Genomic DNA, 22,727 nt, shown 5'->3' with positions numbered 1-22,727 from the left:
TTTTGATGGTGAAGAATACTGTACTCACTGACACCTTGACTTTCTTCGCAATTTCTCTGTAGGAAAGACCAACATTCTTAAGTGTTATGATGGTCTGTCTCTCTTCCATTGTTAAGTGCCTTTTTCCAGCCATTTTTATAGCAACACACTATTTTCTGCAGTACAATACTGTTCAAATAATGCTCACGAGGGTACGGTACCACAGTGTGTTCCAACAATACTTTTATACAAACAGAGGGGGGTTGTAAGTAATCCAGACAAGTTGGAACACCTGTGGGAATTGGTAGCACCAACTTTCAAAGCTCTTGTTCCCTGAAAAAGGCCTTTTTGTAAAATACTGAAATGTACATTATTTTTCAGTTTTGGGTAACCTTAATTTTTTTTTTAACCTCAGGCAGTTCACAACTTACCTTTGTACCATTTCAAGCTATTCATTGGACTTGAACTGCTAGAATTTCAATAAAAAACTAGAAAAATTGGGGTGTTATATATATATATATATATATATATATATATATATATATATATATATATATATATATATATATATATATATATATATATATATATATATATATATATATATAGAGCTGGTATTGTCCGCCAGTGCTGCCGCAGTCCCATTTTTGTGTGAGAGCATTTAGCACTCACTCTCAGTTCCACTCTATGTGGTTACTAAAACAATTTGGTTCCCCTGATGGAGAATATTAATTCATGAAAAGTTTAAAATGTACCCATCAAAGGCAGTGGTAGGCCTATATATTTTTGGTTAAAATATTTGCAAGGATTTATTTATTCTTAAATGACCAAATTGGACCAAACGGCTGACGAGCTACCAATCAAAAACAAATACAACTGCACAGACTTAACTGTGTTTTTTTTTTAACATGTTACATCTAGAAAACTAAATAAACTGTCTGTACTTTATATTTTGCTGTCGATTTTGCTTTTTTTTTTAAAGATTATTTTTGGGCATTTTAGGCCTTTATTATATAGGACAGCTGAAGATGTGAAAGGGGAGAGAGAGAGGGGGAATGACATGCAGCAAAGGGCCGCAGGTCGGAGTCAAACCTGCGGCAAGGACTGAGTCTTTGTACATGGGGTGCATGCTCTACCAGGTGAGCTAGCCAGGCTCCCCGATCTTGCCTTTTAACCATGTAAGTGGCATAGCTATTATGATGGCAATGTTGGTCGGTCCACCACTTTGGTCCTGACTGAATCAGTAGTAACTTAATGATCCCATAACTTTTCATCTAGCATCATCATAATCAGGTCAGAATTTCAATGTTTCCGATAATTTAGTTTATGACCTGTAAAACCTAATTACCATCAGTCTCAGTTGTACCATGTGTTTTGTGCTAATTAGCACATGAAAAGCACTGAAATGCCTACAGTATGTACAGCCTCACGAGCTGCTAGCATAGTTTTAGACTCATTCTTGCTTCCTTTTACTTCATATTAAGTTGTCACTGCACTAGGACAGCCTCTTTTGTTATCTGTAGCTTTTATTTATTTGCCTTTGTTTCTGTCAGAATGTCAGTACGGCCTAGGAATGAGATGAATTTCATCAATTAGTTGCGGCTTTATGTGCTGTATGATATGCAGCGAGCATTGTTCACATTTGATTTATGTTGTATTGCATTTATTCACGTAGTTACAGAGCCACGTATCAGTAAAGAGGCAGCACAATAAAGCAGCCACGAGGGTGTATAAAAAGATCACAGGGTTGTTGCAAGTGCAACACAAGGAGCTAAGGAGTTTGTCTGTAGAAGTGGTCCGTGATGGTACTAGTTTTAATACTAGGGCTGCAATACAACATGAAACTGAGACTAAATTACTTCTTTTATCATGCTCTTTATAGAATATACAAGTTTACATGTCAAATCTGGCACAAAGGCATACAATAGATATAGTTCAATAACTCATACCAGTGTTGTAGTCAAGACCACCTAGTGTATCGAGACCACGTCAAGACCATGACTGTGAGGGGTTAAGACCGAGTCAAGAGAAAGACCAGACCAGTGCCAGACATTCCGAGACGAGACCTTCAAAAAGTGGTCTTGAGACTGGTCTTAAGACCAAGACCAATCTCGAGTACTACAACACTAACTCATACAATACGAATCTAAAAAAGGCACAGAACTCTCCAGTCGCCTGCCCGTCAGCTCGGCAGAATTCGTGCTGAATTGTCTATTTTACAAATATTAGTTGTGCTTTATGTGAGTGACCTTGATTATTGACGGCATGAGGCTATGAGTTACTCATCAGGATCGGAAAATGAACTTGCTATAATTCTCCTGCCGACTCTGCTAGCCTTGCTAAACAGGAAAAGGTGGAGAAGATGAGCTCAAGCTGGCAAGACCATCTCTGCGGCCATCTCAAGACTACGAGTCGCTCATGAGGATAGGGAAATCATCTCACCGGTCTCCTGACTGTGCTAGCCTGGCCGGTCAAGGTTTTCAGATCCCACCTTTCCTGTCTATCCACTTTCACTATCAAATAAAAAGGGAAAAAATAATCTAAAGAGCTGATGGGATAACATTTCACTGGGAATGTACCTCATACGATTTCATGTGACAAATAAAATTGATTGATGGACAAGCATGAAACTGTAGAAGTGGTCAAGCTATATTCAGTATACCTTACATGTTTTACAAATGACAAATTATACATATACTAACTATATTTACTTGAACAGATATTCTGTGCCTATCCCGGGTTGCTCAAAAAAAGCAGTTCTGAATTGATGCATGGACTATAAATGTTGTAATTGAGTTACAAAAAACAAGTTTGTGGTCCATTTATGAGTACCTCAGTCCACGGTGGGATGGCTTTATGGGTTGCTGTTTTGTTTGAACTCAGCAAATGTAATCCCCATGTTGATTAAACATGTATGAGTGAGATAATATGCCCCATTTCTCTATTTACTTACAGAGTGCATTTTGTGGCCAAGCCATCTGACCAAATTAAATAAACTCTGGTGCTCTCTGGAGGTTTGTCCTCTGTTGTCAGTCAGATGAGCACTCATTACCACTGGTGGTACATGAGGGAGGAGGGAGTGCAATGTCTCCGGTTCTTACAAGTACTGCACACCAAATACATTAATATCTTACACTGTTCTATTACATTATTTACTATATTATTTTTCCATAGTAATACAGACAAACACTTAGTATCATTACTTAAATATATTATGTATATATTCTGGTGTATCATATTACTCTACATGGATACCAGCTACTAATCACTAGGGGTGAATATCACATGTTTTATTACAATACAATATATCGTTTCTTTGGACAACGATACAATATTTGCTGATATCACAAAGTCTGCTACGATACAATGTCCATTCGATTCAATTCAGGGGCCTGTGACCGATACGAGATTTTGTTTCGATTTCAGTTAATTTGCATATTCTAGTTTTGCATTGATACTAAAGTTGGACAGTGACTCAAGACTTGATATTTGCAAAATATTTTAATCTGAACTTTATCTGCATAGGTAAAACTCATCTAACCGCTGAAAAGAAGTCGGTAGGGTCTCAGTGTTTCTTACTGTCGTGCAACCACACACACACACACACACACACACACACACACACACACACACACACACACACACACACACACACACACACACACACACACACACACACACACACACACACACACACACACAATAGGGCAGTGCCGGCGGCGGCACCAGCAATTAGGATTATCATGTACTTGCATGAATGCAACAATGTGAAATTTTAGCTCGCACACTCACAATATGCAACCATTGTAACCATTGTGGTCACAGTCTGGAGCCCTAATGAAGGCTCATCTTATAATATCCTTCAAATACACACTGTGAAGAACTCTGGAATTAAGGCAGCTGCTTTGTCATGTTATAAAAAAAAAAAAAAAAAGAAATCAGAAAAAAACTTTGATTTTCTTCTTCTGGAGCATCAAAACATTTCAGGAGACATTTATCTCATGTCTGACAATGAATTTTGGTCTGAAAATGCACTGTAATGTTTCTGGTGATTTATGTCATGATTTGTTTGTAACAGCCACCTCAACCATACTGCAGCCTGACATGTTGAGTATTGTCTCTCCCCCTCTGCCCTCCTCAGGTTGACCATTCATGCCGAGTGCCCCATGCACCTAGAGGATTTCCCGATGGATGCACACGCCTGTCCTCTGAAATTCGGAAGTTGTAAGTCAGTCCAGATGGTCACAACAAAACAAACTTTAAAATCCTGCAGAGAACAGAAATGGTGGGGATTGTTCTCTGCTGGAGTTAGGGGCCTTTGTTGACCTGGAAAAACTTCAGAGGACTCAAACTGCACTCACCACTAGGAATAGGATACCTTGGGATAACTTCCATAGGAAGTGTTTGTTTTAGCAACACAGCACAAGTAGTCAAACACTGGCTTGAAGTAAGAGATCCCTTGATACATTATCTTTATCAATTCTTACCTAAGAGACTACAGCTATGCTACTTGTTCTGTGAAGCTGTACTTATACTACTGATATTTGGCAGGTAAATGTTTACCATGCCCACCATTTTAGTGTAGCATGCTAACATTTGCTAATTAGTAGTACTAAATAAAAAGTAGAGCTGATGGGAATGTAATTTGTTTTGCAGCTATTTTGTGCCAATGACTGTTGTCTCTGTTGCCCAGATGCTTACACAAATAACGAGGTGATCTACCTGTGGACCCAGGGAGACGAGAGGTCTGTTGCGGTTGCAGAAGATGGCTCCAGGCTGAACCAGTATGACTTACTGGGACATGTTATTGGCAAAGAAACCATCAGTTCCAGCACAGGTACACTATATGCTTTTCTCAGCTCAGAGAGCACTATACAGTGTACTTTAAAATGAATTCCAATTAGGTGTGTTTTACAGGATGAAAAGTTAAATCTTAAAAACAGACAACATACTACACTAAGCTTGTATGGCTGCAGTGTAACAGGCTGGACAGCCAAGCAGCATTTTACAGCACTTTGATTTTGCAGACCCAATTCTTTTTTGATGGAGGATACTGCAAGTAGTGAACCAAAACTGAGTAGGTCATGGGAAAAAACTCCTACCTTTGAAAGATAAACTCTTATTAGTTTTTCTGCATACAATTTGTAGTAAATTATATTGCCTTCCTTCTTTTTTATTGACATATACTGGCACTCTTTTGTTTGTTAAGTAACAGTCTTTTCTCCAGTTTCTATCATTTTGGATTCAGCTTGCATTTTTTGAGAAAATGATGACTTTCGGTTTTCAGGAAACTATTCAGCGTATTTACAAAAGATTATATGAGGAGGTGTTCCAGAGGTGAAAGTCTTATTTCCATTCTGTCTTGCGCTATAATGCTGAGTTAACTTCAATAAGCACAGAAACAAAAAAAAAAAAAAAGGAAAATCTGCCAGCCCATGCTTTTGATTACATATTAATGGGATCTTAAATTCTCATCTTTAAGACTGTTGTAGAAACCTTTTATCTGTCACACACAATCAAATCACATTCTATATTTCCCCATTGGGGGACTTAAAGCAGATGGCAACACTAACATAAAGGGATAAAATAACAAGGCACTGTAAGGGCTGGGTACTGAAATACGCTAGGAAGAAAAAGGCAATTCCCAGCAATTATCTTGCAATAAATAATAGAGTTCAACCAGTTCCGACTAAGTGCTGCGTTTTATAATGTTTATAAAGTAGCTCTTATAAGACACTGAGTTGCCAGGTCAATATAACATTTTCAACATCAATCTCCAGCTATACGTAACAGTGCAAGAAGTCTGGAAAAGGTGTTGGATGTACTGATTACTGCAAAGCTATAGATAAAAGGTTACTTCAGTGGGGCTGTTAGCAATTACTGAAAGAGTGCATTGCTTACAACTGAGCCACACTGGCCTTCCATTTTGAGAGATTTAACCTCTTTTGTAAAGCGGTTTGCTCGTGCAGCTCTTAACAGGTAAGCTACAAGGTAAGAGTGTATTGAAAGCTGTTGAAATAACAGCACTTTATAACTCTACAGAGGAACCTTTATCTTAGTTATGTTTGGTTTAACCTTAAGTCAAGTGAATTGCAGAGGACCAACTTAAGTCTGGCTACACTTACAGAAATTTAAGGTTGAGTCAACCCGATTCCTTTAATGAACTGGTTCAGCTTGTGGGTGTGAAAAAAATCTAATTTCTTTAAAGGTTTAAATCTAATGGACTACAGTGAGCCAAGGGAATGGGAGGATTTGAGCCAGTTCAGCTCTGGTTAGAGTCGGCTCTCAAAAGACACCTCAGGGAATGAAAGGCTGGTTTTCTCATATCTTTGGAACACAGATTACAGACATGGCAATGAGAGCTGGTGCTTAGGGGAACATTTGTTGCCGTTGGTGACAAAATCTGAGCTGTAGGAAATGCTTAATATCAAGGGTCAGAAGAATGACGCAAGCAGATGTTCTTCACATCTACAGCAAAGAGAACTGTAGGAAAACGTAGATATGTCTTTAAAGCAATACTCCAGTGAAAATCTATATCTTGAGAATCAAAAGCTTGGCAGTGGTTGAAAGATGGCTCGGAGAACGTTGCAAATCGATCCTTTGTGGAGCAAAGCAGAGCCATCTTTCCAGCCTAGACTTTTGGTGGAGTATTCCATTAAAAGACCTTCCTTTAATCAAAATATTCACGGGATGAGGGAAATATGGTTGCGTAACGTAAATGAAGACGTATTACAAACAACGCATTTTACCTCAGTAGTTTATATCTCACCATTTTAGTTCTCTGACCATTATGATGTTCAGAGAGATATATTGACCGATATATTGGCATTTTAAAAAGGAACAGTATTTCATAGAAGCTCATTTTCCAGACCTCCAGTACCTTTTTTCTATTAACATTTGTACCTCACCTTTTGAACCTCATCAATTGTACTCAGTTTTTGTTTTTTTTTGGAATAGTGCAGGTGCTGCTTTGCCATGACCTCTAACCGCTTTCACAGAAAGGACAATTGTGCACATCTGCACCAAAAACATTCAAATCAGTGATGTCGTCTGTCATTTCATTTGTTTCCACCCTTTCAAATAAAACCTTGTATGCTTGTCAGAACAGATCCTAGTTTGACCTGAAGTGAAATTGAGGTCAGTTACGTGACACAACATTTTCTATGTTTTTGCAGGGGGCTGAAGACAATCATATGAGCTACTTTGATGATGCAAATGTTCTAACTTTAATACATCTTACTTTGAATATTTCAGTTTATGTTGCTCCCAATTGGGCATGGGATTAATAATTATGACCCTGTGTGTGTGTCTCTCTCTCTGTCTCCCTCTCTTTCTATGTTTCTCTCCTCTCCCTTAGGAGAATACGTAGTGATGACAACATATTTCCATTTGAAAAGGAAAATTGGCTATTTTGTGATTCAAACCTACCTCCCGTGCATCATGACTGTCATACTGTCTCAAGTCTCCTTCTGGCTAAACAGAGAATCGGTTCCTGCTCGCACTGTATTTGGTGAGTGCTATCTTCTGTTCATGATACAACCAAAAGAAATGACGGAAATGAGCGATTTAAAAAAAGGTCAGATCATTTGATGGAGCTTTGAAATTATGGGCAAAACCAATTGCATTTGTTCACCATCAGATGATTCAGCAAATTGCAAAACAAGTAGAGGGCTAAAAAAAAAGATTCCCCTTCTAATTAACATAACTATGTACAAAACATAGCTGCACTTGGGTGCACATGGCCATGAATGAGCAATTTATTTTTTCCAAAGCTTTTATCACAGTATTGACTTTCTCCAACCTCTGTAACTGCAAGCACTAATTAATCAAAGATAAATCAAAGCAAAGTTGGAGAGTATCAAATAAGTGTGGCAGGTGATAGACGATGGGCTGCATCTCTTGAAGAGGATGTTCGGCTGCTCTTTCCACAGCGGCGCTAGGTCATTTAGAAAGAACCAGACACATCCATTTAAAAAAATGAGATAATCCCACCAAAGTCACCATGGACTCATGATAAGGGTCAGATCACACATTTGCAGTAGTGGAACAAAATAAATCAGTTTGGTTTCAAGAAAATGGCAGAGGTTCAGAGCCTCACCATTTCGAAAACAGTTAAAAATAAAAATAAAAAAAAAACTTTAAACTAATCCAACCATATATAGGAGTATCTTCTATTTTCCAAATAATATGCTTATTCTAATGCTATTCAAAACATGTTATCCTCCCTTTTTACTGTGATTATTAATAGCTTCAATTTGTTGAGGACAGTGTCTGCTTAGATCACCCCATACTCAAAAATGAGATGTACTTTCTTTCAATTGTTGATGCTGTGCTGCATAATCTATGGAAGTGTCCCTTCACCCCGTGTTTGTTGAATAATTAGCATTTTGATTTGGAAACGAAGCACACATGCACATGAAGTAGCACACATTGTACAATAGATGTTGAATAGCATGCAAAACAAGGGGCCACTCTCATGTTAGAGAGGAAATAAAAGCCTATTACAGCTACCTAACCATAAGTCCTTCAATTACACACACACACACACACACGGAATTGGGCTACATTTGTATTTTCACAGTGGAATGATTGAAACATTATCCGTAAAAGACACAGCTCCCAGCAGTGTTCACATCTGTGTTTCCCTGTTCACACAGTCCCACTGATCAGCTCACACGAGGATCTGTTCTTAGCTGCTGCGTGTTGCAACCGTAATCAGCAACTAAACTCATTTTTAATTTCTGTTCCCTGGTAGGCTTTCAACTTGTATTCTGTAGGCATGATTGAACACTGTTCTAATGCAACTACTTTCCCCCAGTGAGGAGTAATACCCTAATTAAACAGAAACATGTTGGAATATAGGAAATTTATGCAAAATGCAATACCAGAAAATAAATCAATCTCCGTCCTGTGAGTGAATAGTTACCATCAATCTTTTTGTCACAAATTCTAATTTTTCACCCATGACTCACTGAAATGAGTTGACCTCTCCGTTCTGTATAGCCCACTGTGTATCTATTTTCCATCAGATGAGAGAAGTTGGAACAGATGAAGTGATTGCTTTTATGTGGTTGGGTGGGCTACCATTGTCAGAGCAACATTTCATCCCTTGCAGCACTGAATTTAAAGGCCACGATGTAACTTTTTTGCACACGTCTTTGGTCGGGCAGGTGCGTAGGATATGATCAAAGGTAACCGATACAAAATTGTTGAGAGAAAATCCCGCACACTGACCATTACGCAAGCAATAATTTATTTAGAAAAATACTACGTTTCGGTCCCAGACCTTCATCAGTTAAATGGTAAAAGGTAAAGGCCAGGATGTAAAAATGATGTGTGTAGATGGAGATGGTCAGTCTTAACTTTTATGGGTGCTAAAGCCTTTATTGCAGCCAACATTTGCACAGAACTGTACTTGGGATGGCTTACACTAAATGTACGCAGGACAATAGCATGTCTGTCTCTATGTATAAGGTAGAGGAAATTTAGCATTTTTACAACTTGGGCCATGGTTGGACATTTAAAATGGACTTATATTCATAGTTTGTTATTGAAGATATTTCAACTATACTTTACACAGCTTTATGATGCCAGAAAACACATGCTTCTGCTCAACTAGTGGCTGACCGATATTGGATGGCTGATGACAGATATATAATGCTGATATGATGCTTTTTTTTTGCATCTGAAAAAATACAGATGTAGTAAACACAATATCAGCCTCTCTTTGTTTTTAGTCCCAGACAGACGCAGTTAAGAGCAGCAAGTTGTAATGCAGGAAACTAACTTTCTCTGCTGCTGCATATTCTACAGTTTGCCTGTTCATCTCCTTCTCATAAATGGCCCCACCCTCACTGAATGTTCTCTCAGCATCTCAGAGGGGGGGGCTTGGGCAACTCAAGAGACTGTCTATCCCTCATGGCTCACCTATGTACGTTCAGTGAACAAATCATTAAATCACTCAGTGAGTGAGTGTATGCCTGCGAACGAATCACGTTCGCTCGCAACTGACTGAGAGCTCAACCGAACTGACTGAGAAATGAACAGATCGTTTCAGGAAGGGATTTAGTTTGTTCACGCAACAACGGCACAGCACTACGATTTATACAGTGTTTCCTCTGTTGATTTGACCGTGGCGCGCCCCCACGGCAACATTTCTGCCCCCCACGGTATCAGAAATAGGGCTGCATTGTTAGAGTGCGTGTCAGAGAACGTTTGTATTTTAGGTGCATTATTTACATGCTGAAGTAGTTACACTGCATTAAGATAATGTAATTAATAGTGGATTTATTGTTATTTGATACAGAATGCTTAACCTATATGTCAAGATCAAAGTTGGCCTATAAAGTAACTCAAAAAATAGAGTTCAATCACAACTGAAAATATGCCTCATTGTGTGTGTGAATAGAAGTGAATACATATATTTGTTTGTGTTGCTGCAAAGTGTCAGTGCCATTTCATGGGGGGGTGCTAAAAAAAAATCCTAAAGGAAACACTGTTATAAGATTCAGTTCGTCTCGTAGTACCATTGCTTTTAAGGATGCCACAATACCAGAAATTAAGTAGTGGATACCAATACTAGTTGATTCTTCATACCCAATTGCAATACCACAGTAAAAAACTAAAAAAAATAAATCAGGTACTCCAACATGCGCTCTTTTATAATGTGCGTTGGTCAGCGTTTCCCACAGAATTTGTATTTGTGGTTGTAGGGGAGTTTTTTTTCACATACCGTAGAACCGGGCAGGTTAAAGTTAACATAACTGACGTTATGCTGAGGTCCGCTGAAACAAGCACTAACGTTAGCTAATGTCAGTTATCATAGCGCAAGTTAGGCCCCATGTTAATAAAAAAAAAAAAAAAAAAAAAAACGGTAGAGAGAAACAGACTTACTTGCTGTTTGGGAGTTCCAGGTGAGTTCAAGGTAAAGCCAGAGGCTACTGTGGTCAAGCCGTCAGAGTGTGCACTGAAATGAGAGGCGATTCAACTACTGTTCTTCCATGCTGGTAGCATTCATCTTCAGCTTTTAACGGAAGACTAGAACACTTGTATGTGTATATGCTGTCCCCTGTCAGGTCTAGAAAAATTGCATCCACGGTACCTACAGCACAACAAGTACGGTCATGTTTCAGAATTTTGGCACCGGTTTGGTACCAAAGTATCGGGTTCTTGTGACATCCCAAATTGCTTTGATAATAATAATCCTCATTATCAAAACATTCGGTTGAGATTCGGTTGGACAGCCGCTAAAAGGCTTCACAGTTACACTAGCTTACCATCCCACAATGGTCAACATGAAATGACAAATCTGATAAATGTTACTGATACAATAGTTTTTCGAGCCATCTAATCTAGTTTAGCTGGGTGAAGGCTTGCTACCGCTACAATTCCCAACTAACGTTATTCGCATTTTCTCACTAAAAGATCGAAATCCATCTAACTATACAGACAGTATATTGAACTTTGAAAGCTAGGAGTATTTTAAGCTTATCATTTTAAATTTTAAGCCAAAAAAGAAGTCATTTTAGATGATTGAGCAATTAGACAGTTTCTCAAACATGGACATGGCTTCCTCGTTACCAAAACCTCTAAAACCAAGCCATGATGGCAACACCTATGCAGAATTTGACCCAGGTTGAAAAACAAAAAAAACGTAACTTTCCTTAAAGTGGTTGAGCAAAAAAGGATCTCTTTACTAATGTTTTTTTTATTTTATCCTCAGGGGTCACCACTGTCCTAACCATGACCACCCTGAGCATCAGTGCTAGAAACTCCCTTCCTAAGGTGGCCTATGCCACAGCCATGGACTGGTTCATGGCTGTGTGCTATGCCTTTGTCTTCTCTGCCTTGATTGAGTTTGCCACAGTCAACTACTTCACCAAGCGCAGCTGGGCATGGGATGGGAAAAAAGAGGGCATGGAAATAAGGGTGAGTGAATGTTATTTATATAATTTTTTTTGGATTAATGGATATGACACGGCCACACTTTTGTGCTGAACCAACATTAAAAATCAGAAACACGTCCTCCTAAAACCAAAAACGCAACCGTTTTTCAGAAAGGAGTTTATTTCCGCTTTTTTTTCCCTGCAGATGAATTGTTCCCCGTCTTCTGATTTGTTAACCCTGTTAAAAATGCTCCAACTGGCTCAGTAAGTCCTTATTTTACACTGGAGGAGTGACGTGGGCAAAATGCACTTTGGAAACAGTGATAGAAAGTTCCCTACTTAAAGCAGCCCAAAGTACTAGATAAAGACGATAAAGAGAGCTTTTATTTATTCATTAACAGCCAAATGGAACAGGGACAGTGGGGCGGAACTGTGACAGCAAAAACAGAGGTAAGCTCCCAGATGGCAGCATATGTCTCACCCTAAAGTCAGCGTACGCTCATTTTCCCCGCCACAAAAGATGGCCCCCTTACATCTAGTCTGCACGTTACAGACACACCAATTAAAAAGGGAGTGTGCATTATGTAAAATGAGTCCCATGAGGCGGACATTTTTTATTCTAAGCACGGAATCTAATAAACCAAAGTTTGACGATTTTTAATTTGTCAATAGTCTTGGCCGTTTGGGTGTTGTTTATGAAGATGGTGAGTGACGGTGAGTTTTTTTGTGCTTGACTCAATTTAAGGGCTGGTTTTATTTGGAGGATGCAGGGGTCCAAACGAGATGCTGTTCTCTGAAGCGATGATGAAGTCACATAAATAAAACCCTGATAAATCCCTTATGATAATCTCAGTGCCTAAATTTAGCATGATTTCTATGATGTTTTATAAGTTATCACATCAAATGAAATATATTAGAGGCGGTACCAGAGCAGGCACTGAGAAGCAGTGAGCAAAATTAAAAGCACATGGTCCTGTGCTGAACATATAAAATACTCTATCCAGTTTATAGCTTTCAAAGAGGCTCATTCGTTCCAGTAATGAAAAGGAACAAATAAAATGATTTGACTATTTTCGTATGGCTCTCGTGATTGACAGAATCAGGTGTCGGTAGTGTAGTTTGATTGACAGTGCTAAGAGGTAGACTACAAAATATGCTTTCCTCCTGTCAAAAAATGCATTGCAACGCCTAAATAATAATAAATGGTTTGCTCGGATGTTTTTCAAGGTAAGTTACCTTAGCAGACCCTCGCATGGGGTTGAGAAGATGGCAAAGAATAGCACCCATTGAAATTCTGTGTGCAACCTGTAGAACCAGTGGGGTTTAAAAGTCACGCTGATTACTAACAGCAAGAAAGCTGGCAAACTACGGAGGACAACAATTGCTCGAGAATCAATAAATAAGTTAAATGTATAAATAGATGTGTATAAATAGATGTGTATAAATGTATAAATAGATCGGGGAGGCCTCTAGCTCACCCAGTGAGAGCGTTCGCCCCATGTAGGCTGAGTCCTGCAGCGGCGCAGGGTTCGAATCTGACCTGCTGCCCTTTGCTGTGTGTCATCCCCCATCTCTCTCCCCCTTTCATGTCTATCCACTTTCAAATAAAAAAGGGAAAAGCCCAAAAAAAAAAAAGTTATAAAGTATAAATAGATACAGATATAATTAAATAATTGAATAATGAAATCAATAATACGTCAATGAATAAATGCTGAAATGAATAAAAATAAATACATTTTCAAATGAATACGGAAATAGATATAAATAAGAAATAAATAAAAGCTGATAAACAGGACAAATATATTAAAATGTATTTCAACATTTATTTATTTATGTATTTATTATTTCTGTTTATTTGTATGTTAATGAGATAGGAGGTCCTAACCTCTGTCTAAAGCAGGATTGGTCAATTATCAGAATAGGATTTAAGCAACACTTACTAACGTAACTAGAAGGTGGAAAAGGCAGCGATCCCTGGCCCAATCCCAATCTCCACCCTAAGGCCTGAAGCCCCCAACCCTAACAGACTTAACTGACGTCACCTTGTAAGCAACAGAGAGCGAGAGGCTGCCAGGGCTCGAAATGCTGCAAATAGAAATTTACATTACCTTGATGATGCCAAAACATGTTCAAATAAAATGTCTGCGAGAGCCCTCAAGCACTCGACGATTTTACAGTGGGAAAACCCAAAGCCCTCACCGACTTATCGGGAGCGCGCCTCAAAGTCCGTGAGTCCACGAGTGTGGAGATTGGGATTATTATTTTATTTATCTATTCCTGTATATTATACATTTAGCGCAAGAAAATCAGTCCTTCCAGAAAAATGCGGAGTTTTTTTGTGATTGTTGCGGGCAAAATCCTTAATTATGTGGCACGTTTTCTTACAGTAATGACTTGCAAAATTTGCGGGAACTTTCCGATGAAAAAAAGAAAAAAAGTGATTCCCCCAACACCCTGCTTTTCGATGATGTTCACGTCACGTAATTACATCACTTCCTACTTTACTTCCACTTCCGTTCCCATGGCAAAATGGCTGCTCTTGTGTGAAGTAAACGCAACATTTTTCAACTTTCTGCTAAGATATGTGACTTTTTTGCAACGAAAATGCGGGGATTATGACATCATGCAAGCCCCGCATATTTTGCGCGGAAATCGGCAATTTATGCAGCGAAAGTGCGGCATATTTGAAAAAATGCGGCCCCCGCATAAATATGCGGACTTTGGCTGATTATGCATTGAATTATGCGATCGCATAATCAAGTTTTTCTGGAAGGACTGGGAAATGTGTAACTTCATTACTTTGCTTTATATTAAATTAACTAATTCTCTTTTCTTTTTTAACCAGATAAAAGTCTCATTGAACTTAAAAACTAATACTACCTGGTCAAGATAACAGCACAAAAACACAAACAAACCGTACAGAAAACATAAGCAGGCTAAGGTGAATTACTAATTGTACAGCTAAACTAAGTATAATGGCTTCATTCCTGAGGCATTTCTATACTCTAAAATGGATCAGCACACATGGACAATGGCAATATTAAAAAGAAGTAAAACATTGGAAGGATGGCATTCTGGGTTTGGTGTTTGTGAATAACATGAAAATCACATCAGAAAGATTATGAAACAGTCCAATATGGTAAATAGTGGCTATCAAAAAGCTGCTGCTGTGTTGCTGCTAGCACATCAAATGATGGAACGCTTCTATCAGACACAACATAGGGGGAAAACATATTTCTTGTACTGCGACAGACGGTCCCACAAATCTATTTTCTGCTACTAATGTACAGACTGTTTGACACAATCAGTACAGCTTTTCCAGTTTTTTTTCCAGTTTGACATTTGGTCCTCTGAGTGATTGGCAGAAATGCATATTGCTGCCATGGAACTTCTCAGGCGGTGAGAATAATTTGCACTGTTACACTGCAGCAGAGTGGAGGGTTTTTCATTCTTCGTTTTATTTTTTTCTCCTTTTGATGCTTCGTCTTAATGGCAACAGCCTGGGCTGTGTTCTCAGGGGCAGTGCTGAGCATGCAGTTGTCATGATAGATAAAAAAGAATGGGGTCACGGAGGGAGACATGGCAGTCCCATCACCCTCCCCGCAAGAATGAGGTACTGGAAAGCAAAGGGATCAGACTCCGATTTTTTTTCCCGTTCTGACATTTTACAAGAAAAAAAAGGAACCTATAGGAGGATAACCTATAAGGAAAGAGTGTTTTTTTATTTATTTTTTTTAGGAAAGAAGTTTTAGCTCACTAAGTCTTTTTGAAAATACCATCCCCAGTCATCAGAGGCTGGGTTTCAGCCACCACTCTAACCGGAACCAAACGATGACTTCATCGCCCTCAGGCGCCTTCTTTTATAGGACTGAAAATAGTGAGCTGTAGACGAGTCAATGTGCACTAATTTACTTGGCTGGTTATGGAGTTTCTATGCCATTTTCTTCCTTTTTTGTCGCCTAACGTTCTGTTTGACAAGCGATCTACCTAATTAGCTCTTCCCTCGCCGGCTGAAGGTGTGCTTATTACAGAAGTTAGCCGGTGGGGAGTTTGGTTGGAATGAAAGCCTGCGTATTCTCGGCACTCCGTGACACATGATTGGACACTACTGTGTTAGATATTATGTGCTGGTTTCATCAGCAGACACAGGAGCACTGGCTCATTGTGCAGTGGGCTGCACTGCCGGAGACAAGCAGAGATCAGTGTTTCACATGTCTGTCTCACACCTGCAGCACAAACGACTACATCTGAAGACATTTCAGCACTATAGGTTGTTAGAAAATGGTGGAGACAGCATGACACTTTTCTGAACAAACGGGGGAAGTTGCTACAGCTAAGTTCATCCAAACTTTTTCGTAGCCAAGTTATGATTGGGAATTCAGTGGGAAAAACAACAAACCGGAGCTGCCATTTCTGGAGGACTCTTGTTATTACCCGCTCTGAAGTTTTTCCACACCATTTTTGTTTGAGCTGGAGGGGTCATTATGCATGATTGTTTGTTCCTTGGAAAGCTTCCTCATTCTGTAACTAACAATAACCTTGGAACGTAGCAAGATGAGGTGGTTATATCTGACTAGTCTCGCATTGCCAGACCTATCTGAAAAAAAAACGTGCTGGGTTGTTTGCATTTCTTTAAACCAATCCCAATCGTCTTGGGTGGCTCCGGACGCAGAGATGGTGGCTCTGCAAAATAGTCTTTGGATGGAACTTGTTTTGGTGGAACATTTGCACCCCTCAAAAGAAAACACCACATAAAATATTAAATGAAGTTAACTGTTCTCACAATACAGTAACGTGAGCTATTTAAATTAGCTGGATACATGGTTAAACATAATTTGCTTTCACCAGTGTAATTCCGCGTGTACTTCATCCACAGCAATCCCCGCCAATCGATCCCAAAACGTCCCAGTTAGATAGTAAATGCCTAAAGATAATCTTTGTAAATCTTTACAATCATTCCCCTAAAGAACCAAGCAGGCCTGCCTTATTGCACCATCCAAACTTTATTCAAAACTTGCCATTTTTAGCGTGTAGCTTGCTAGCTCAAAGGTTGTTGTTGTTTCCCGCAGCAAACAGAGTTTGAGAACGGCAACACACACAGAGCAGAAGGTGAGGGACATCAGACGAGTGAGCCACGCGGGGAATGTCAGGCAATTATCCCTGAAATGTACTTCCGTTGATCCAGACTAATATCTGGCTAGCCAGCCAAAACATCAACACTGCATGCCGAGATTTAGGTAACCTCTAACACAGCCTGCAGTGATTAGATCAAGCTCAGGCCACCTCTACAACTATCAGATTTACAAAAACTTTGTGCAAGTGCTACTAAACACACACACCACACACACTTGAGGCTATTAAATATGCCAACACCTCATCTCCAATCTTAGATAGGGACAGACTGTCACACACTGAGCTCCAAACAGCAGGACACAACAAGGCACAATTACCCCCAGGCTACTTAATCACACTAAGAGAAATTCTGATTCAACAATTTGCAGAAGTTACAAAGACAAGGTCAATAGATGCATTGTATTCGGGTGCATTTTGCCTGCAGCTAGCCAAATTACTTTGAATTATTTTGTGCGCAGGAATCTTTGGCCGGAGGTAAATTATGTGCTGTGTCACATTAGGTTCATAACAACATGCACGCAGCCCAATACCCAATGCCATATGTGGTTTCCCAAATAATTAGACCATATAAATTACGGCAGAGGACAGCCCAGCTAAATAGCGACAGAAAATGACTTTGCTTGGCTCGTTTGGCAGGTTACTGGGCAAAGAGCATCCCTAATGCCAAGGACTGAAGAGTTTAGGGAGCTATGATTAAAGTAGAACACGTTATAGAAGCCATTCGCCTTCCCTGCTGATGAAAGCCATTGCTGTGATAGAGGAGGCTCATGGTGCGTGTGGAGGAATCGATATCCTGGGAACGTATCTGGTTGCACAGGGGGCATCAGTGTGACTCTCTCTCCCCCTGCACTAATGACTTGATAGACCCCTTCAGGCAGCAGCCCACCATTTCTCTGCTTAATGCAATCAACTGTCTGTGAGCTTTGTTGTTAGCTCGCCACAACCCTCGCTGTTTGCAGAGGAGCTCCAAGGATCATCACCCTCCTGTTCCCCTGCTCACTTGACGAGGAAACACTGATCACACTGAACGTGTTTTCTCCTCAATCCTGCTGCCTCCATCTCTTTGGACAGATAGTCCGAAGCTTAACAAAGACTTGACAACATCATTGTGATGTCTCCTGCTAATATCATTCCACCGTGTGTCACGAATTACATTAAAAAGTGGTCTCCCTGTGCATAATCGTCCCACAGTGGTCGAGGTCAGACACTGATCAAACATATTGCACATGTCTTGCCACATGTAAAGCCGTTTTTCTGCCTCCATTCGGGAGGGTATGTGAATATTGAGGCTAAAGACCCAAAAAAAAAAAAAAAAAACATTTGGTGATGAGCTGTGTGGGGAAAGAGATGCACCGTGAAGCATTTTGGATGAGGGGAAAGAGGGGACATTAGTTATGCTAATTTAAAAGATGGAGTCAACGGAAAAGGAAGGAGAGTTAAATGAAGCTGAAAAAGTAGAGCAAAAATTAAAGCTGGGCTGAAAGCAAAGAGGGAAAACAGGGAGCACTGAAAGTGAAACACTCAGTTACATGACACACAGTGCTTTAGTTTTGCTGCGGATCTTAAAGTGGCCACAGTAGGGATGAATGGTGTGAAGAAAATTACCCCAGTTCGGTTTCACACACTGCATGCCACACAGGAAACTAAAACTGTGCCCGGTGATCAATCTCTGTGTCCTACTTGTTCTCTCACGTTTACCGTGTGCAATGCACCTGTATTCTTTTAGGCTGACAGGATCCTCTGGTGATCCAAGTTTAGTAGGAGGCCTCATGATACGATATCATCACAATACTAATGTCGCGATACAATATTATTGCGATTTTAAACATATTGCAGTATTCTGCGATATATTGCAATTTATTACCTTTTTTCCAACTTCAAATATTTACCAATTTCAAATTATGTCCCCAAATGGAAACTTTGTTAGTTTGTCAACATCGGTTTTATCGTAAAAGATACATTTCTCCGTTTGTTCATCTTACTTCAGTTGTATTGCTGCAAAATGGGATTGTCAAGCAGACAGACTGACCACCGCATATATAATAATAGATCAATACTTGGCGTTAGGGCTGGGCGATATGGAGAAAAATCAGATATCACGATATTCTTGACCAAATACCTCGATAACGATATTGTGGCGATATTCTAGGGTTGACAGTTGGTGCTTTCACAAAATATCTTCACACTTAGATTTTAGATACATAATCATCAGTAATGTGGACATAATGTCTAAGTGGGGGAAAGGCAAATAATAGAACAGTTACAACAGTCTGGTAAGTTCAGAAAATGACATCACTTTACTGTAATGCAGCCTTTAAAACCAGGAAAAGACAACACGATATTACGATATCCAAAAATCTAAGACGCTATCTAGTCTCATATCACGATATCGATATATCGATATATTGCCCAGCCCTACTTGGCGTCTGTGTATGGATACAGTATTGCCACGGAAAATATCGCGATACTATGCTGTATCGATTACAGATAGCTAAAGTTTAGCTATCAGATTGTACCAATTTAGGAAATCCAATTCTGTCTCCCTGTGCAATTTCAATATGAAAAGGCAGTCTAATGATTTCTTTCTAGTAGTAGGAAGAAGGCAGTTTCTCCAGCCAGCTTTGTCACACACACAGCCTTTGTCGTTTGTTTTATCGTTTGCCTGAAGAGACCTGGCTCATTGATACAGTTTGTTATTTTTGCATTCTAATCCTGCTCTGTGCTGCTACTGCTACCGTTAGCAGTAGCAGACGCCAGTCCAGCCTGGTTCTGCAGTGATGCAAAGTATTTTTGTTGTTTTCTATTGCCACTTGATTTTACCAGTCTGAACATTTCGTCATGAATTTTTATCATGACCTTTTTTTTTTTCTGCAATCCAGATTTGTATGATGCAGATTTGAATTGAGAATATCAATAGTGTTCAAAATGTTCAAAAAGTACTTCCAGATACTAGATACTGATGAATAGAGTGTAAGTTGGGTAATTTTAATATAATTGGTAAACTTTTTTCTTTTCTACTTTTCTTTTCAGGAACCGTTTCAGGCTAACATGGCCAGGATTAACGATATGGTTAGGCTTTTGTTTTTGTTACTGTGTGTGTCGTGTCTCGTGGTGTTGCTTCTATTTCCTCTTTATGAGTTCAAATGGAAGTATTGTTGAGTCTGGTGCTTCGCTCCTGACAACCTTTACCTTTACTGCCTTCTTCCTTTTCAGAGAAGAGAATCGACGACCTTGTCCAAAAAGGCAAACAACACCTTCAACATTGTGGGAACCACCTACGCCATCAACGTCGCTAAAGACCAAGGTTTAACGACCATTTCCAAGAGTGCCGCTGGAGCGTCGGTCAAACAGCCCTATCTCCATAAAATGGAAGACCCCTACATGGAGGCCAAGAAGTCCTACAACCGTGTCAGCAAAGTGGACAAGATATCACGCATCATTTTCCCAGTTCTGTTCTTCATCTTCAACTTAGGCTACTGGGCCACGTATGTCAACAGAAAGCCCGCTATCATGAAGGCAAACAACTTAAACTGAATTTAGGCTTGATCTGGTTTGGTTTGGAGGGTAGACAGGTTTCCAGGAGGCCAAGTCCATTACATCTTATTGTGTGTATGTGTGTGCGTGCGCGTTTTGTGGGTCCGTTTTTTTCTTATGATATGTTGCACGTCTGTTTAGATGGAAGGCAAATTTTAACATACAGTAGATTCACAAAGTAGTAGACCTTGGAAGAAGAACCTTTTCACATCAGACTGTGTTTGTGTAGCATTTCTTTTCTCCCCCTTCACACTCTAGCATTGTTCCCTGTTGTGAGTGACCAAGTCTCCCTTTCTTGATTGATCTTGATTGCTTGCCGTTTTGTAGAGTAGCCAAATTGTGGTTTCACTATGTTTTGACATGTTTGCGCTTTGCTTATAATAAGTTAGAGCAAGCATGCGTTTGAAGTTTTCATTGTAGATCATTAGCAATGATATGGTTTTCGACACATACATCAAGTTAACAACGTGCATGCATGCACGCAGACACAGACACACAGTGACGCATCAGAAAATGCCACAAGAGCCATTCGTCCGTTGCTTTACCGTTGCTCGGTTTGCCAGGGGGAAGCCTGTATAGTTCCATAGGAACATCGTTAATAATAGTCAGTGTCTGGCCTTCAGCTCGCGCTGAATTTCAACAGACCCAATGCAGTATCATCTGGAATTGCCATCGCGTCCCATGGGACTGCCTGTACATTTTCTAGTCCGGTGGCTCTAATTGTTTTAACTGGCTGAGTATGTTCAATGACAGAAAAGCTATGTGCCTTGGTGAATACACACATCATAAAAAGGAAAAGGCTTTGACACGCTCACAGCTGCATTTACAGCACACATATGCGCAATGGTCTGTGTGTAGATTACATGCAAACATATACTGGTGTCCACAGGCTCCGTGCACAGCAGTATGTGGCTGAGACCCACCCACCCCACGGCCCATGGGCATGGGCACAGAGTGTAAAATTGCCCATTAGTGTGGAAGGTTAACAGACCTCTGCCTGTGAGACGTTGAAGCAAAAGAGAAAAAAAAAAAAAAAAAAAAAGGATCCAGCATAGTCCAGAACAATTATCATGTGCTTTTGTTTTGGCTCATGGTGCAGCGTCTCCATGAGCCAAGCAGTCATAACAAACTACCACCATTACCTCAGACTGAAGTCGAATTCTGAATCGCAGTTTCTTATACATTTTCCATGGAAATGCAAAGAACATTAGATGTTGTATACATTCAATCATACCAGACACACTCTTTCTTTCTTTAAGTATATTGTGGGCAGGCACCCTGGTGCCTTTATTTATTTGTTTTCTCTGCGTCAGTGTTTTTGGCTCCATTATGATTTTTCTGCATTTCTGCCTTGTCATAAGCAAGATTTGGTTCATTTTGTACTTTTGCCCTTTTATACTTGATTGTGTAAAGTATATTGGTGTTGATTTGATTGTCTACATATGTCGTACTGTTTTTGTGTTTTGAAGTAGACAACAAAAGGCCAATATGTCACAGTCACAGTATTTCTAAACAAATTTCGGAGAATTATCATCACTGGAGACTATTATACTGCAAAATGCTCTGGTCGACACATAAAATATTCCAATCACAAAAAAACTAAAGGTCATTGTTGGGATCACACTGAAAAGCACACTAATGGTCAAATTGGTTATTTTTCCAACAAGCAATGGTTTCAAAATTGTAAATCAGATCTGTCTCCAGCTGTGGCAACTGTCTCCAACTTTAGTTCTCTTTGGTAAGTGACATCTGTATTTCTGTTTTGTGTTGAATATGGTACGTGTTTATACAGATGTTTTAGGATTCTAAAGCAATATCTGTTGCTTTTTTTGCCGGATGCACTCTGGATATTTTGCATTGTCTTAATTATAGACTCTTTGATGACCACTACAGTCAGTGGATTCAAACTGTATCTTCAGTGGTAAGAATAGGAGAATGAGAACTGTGTTGTGGCCTCTTTAAAAAGGTGTGTTAATAACACAAACCCTGTACAATGTATCAGTCATAGGTTAATGCATGACAATCTGTACACGTGTATGTCTGCAACCTCCAATATTGGTGTTTGTCACGGAAATAGGGCTTAGTATCAGTGTTTCTGTAGTTCATCGCAGTAAGTCATCAATTACCTACTCATAACCTCGGCAACACCTGCATAAATACACTTAAGCTTCAGTTATTTGTGCACATTGATGTGAT

The 22,727-nt window shown here is 39.6% G+C and overlaps 1 protein-coding gene across 2 annotated transcripts in view; it reads left to right on the top strand.

Annotated features, from left to right (window-relative positions):
* The window catches only part of gabra3 (gamma-aminobutyric acid type A receptor subunit alpha3), a 110,669-nt gene extending 89,137 nt beyond the window's left edge, over nt 1-21,532 (top strand). The window contains exons 6-11 of one of the 2 annotated variants that reach the window (XM_028595805.1): nt 4,121-4,203; nt 4,673-4,816; nt 7,337-7,489; nt 11,702-11,907; nt 20,028-20,066; nt 20,211-21,532. In XM_028595805.1, coding sequence (XP_028451606.1) covers nt 4,121-4,203; nt 4,673-4,816; nt 7,337-7,489; nt 11,702-11,907; nt 20,028-20,066; nt 20,211-20,531 — 946 coding nt within the window. In that variant the 3' untranslated portion in view covers nt 20,532-21,532. The remainder of the gene's footprint in view (nt 1-4,120; nt 4,204-4,672; nt 4,817-7,336; nt 7,490-11,701; nt 11,908-20,027; nt 20,067-20,210) is intronic. The other variant, XM_028595806.1, reaches the window with a different exon arrangement.
* The last annotated feature ends 1,195 nt before the right edge of the window (nt 21,533-22,727 follow it).

This window comes from Perca flavescens, chromosome 13 (genome assembly GCF_004354835.1).
Source record: "Perca flavescens isolate YP-PL-M2 chromosome 13, PFLA_1.0, whole genome shotgun sequence".
In the NCBI taxonomy this organism is placed as follows: domain Eukaryota; kingdom Metazoa; phylum Chordata; class Actinopteri; order Perciformes; family Percidae; genus Perca; species Perca flavescens.
The sequence above is the reverse complement of the archived record's forward strand: the minus strand, read 5'-3'. Positions and strand labels throughout refer to the sequence as shown.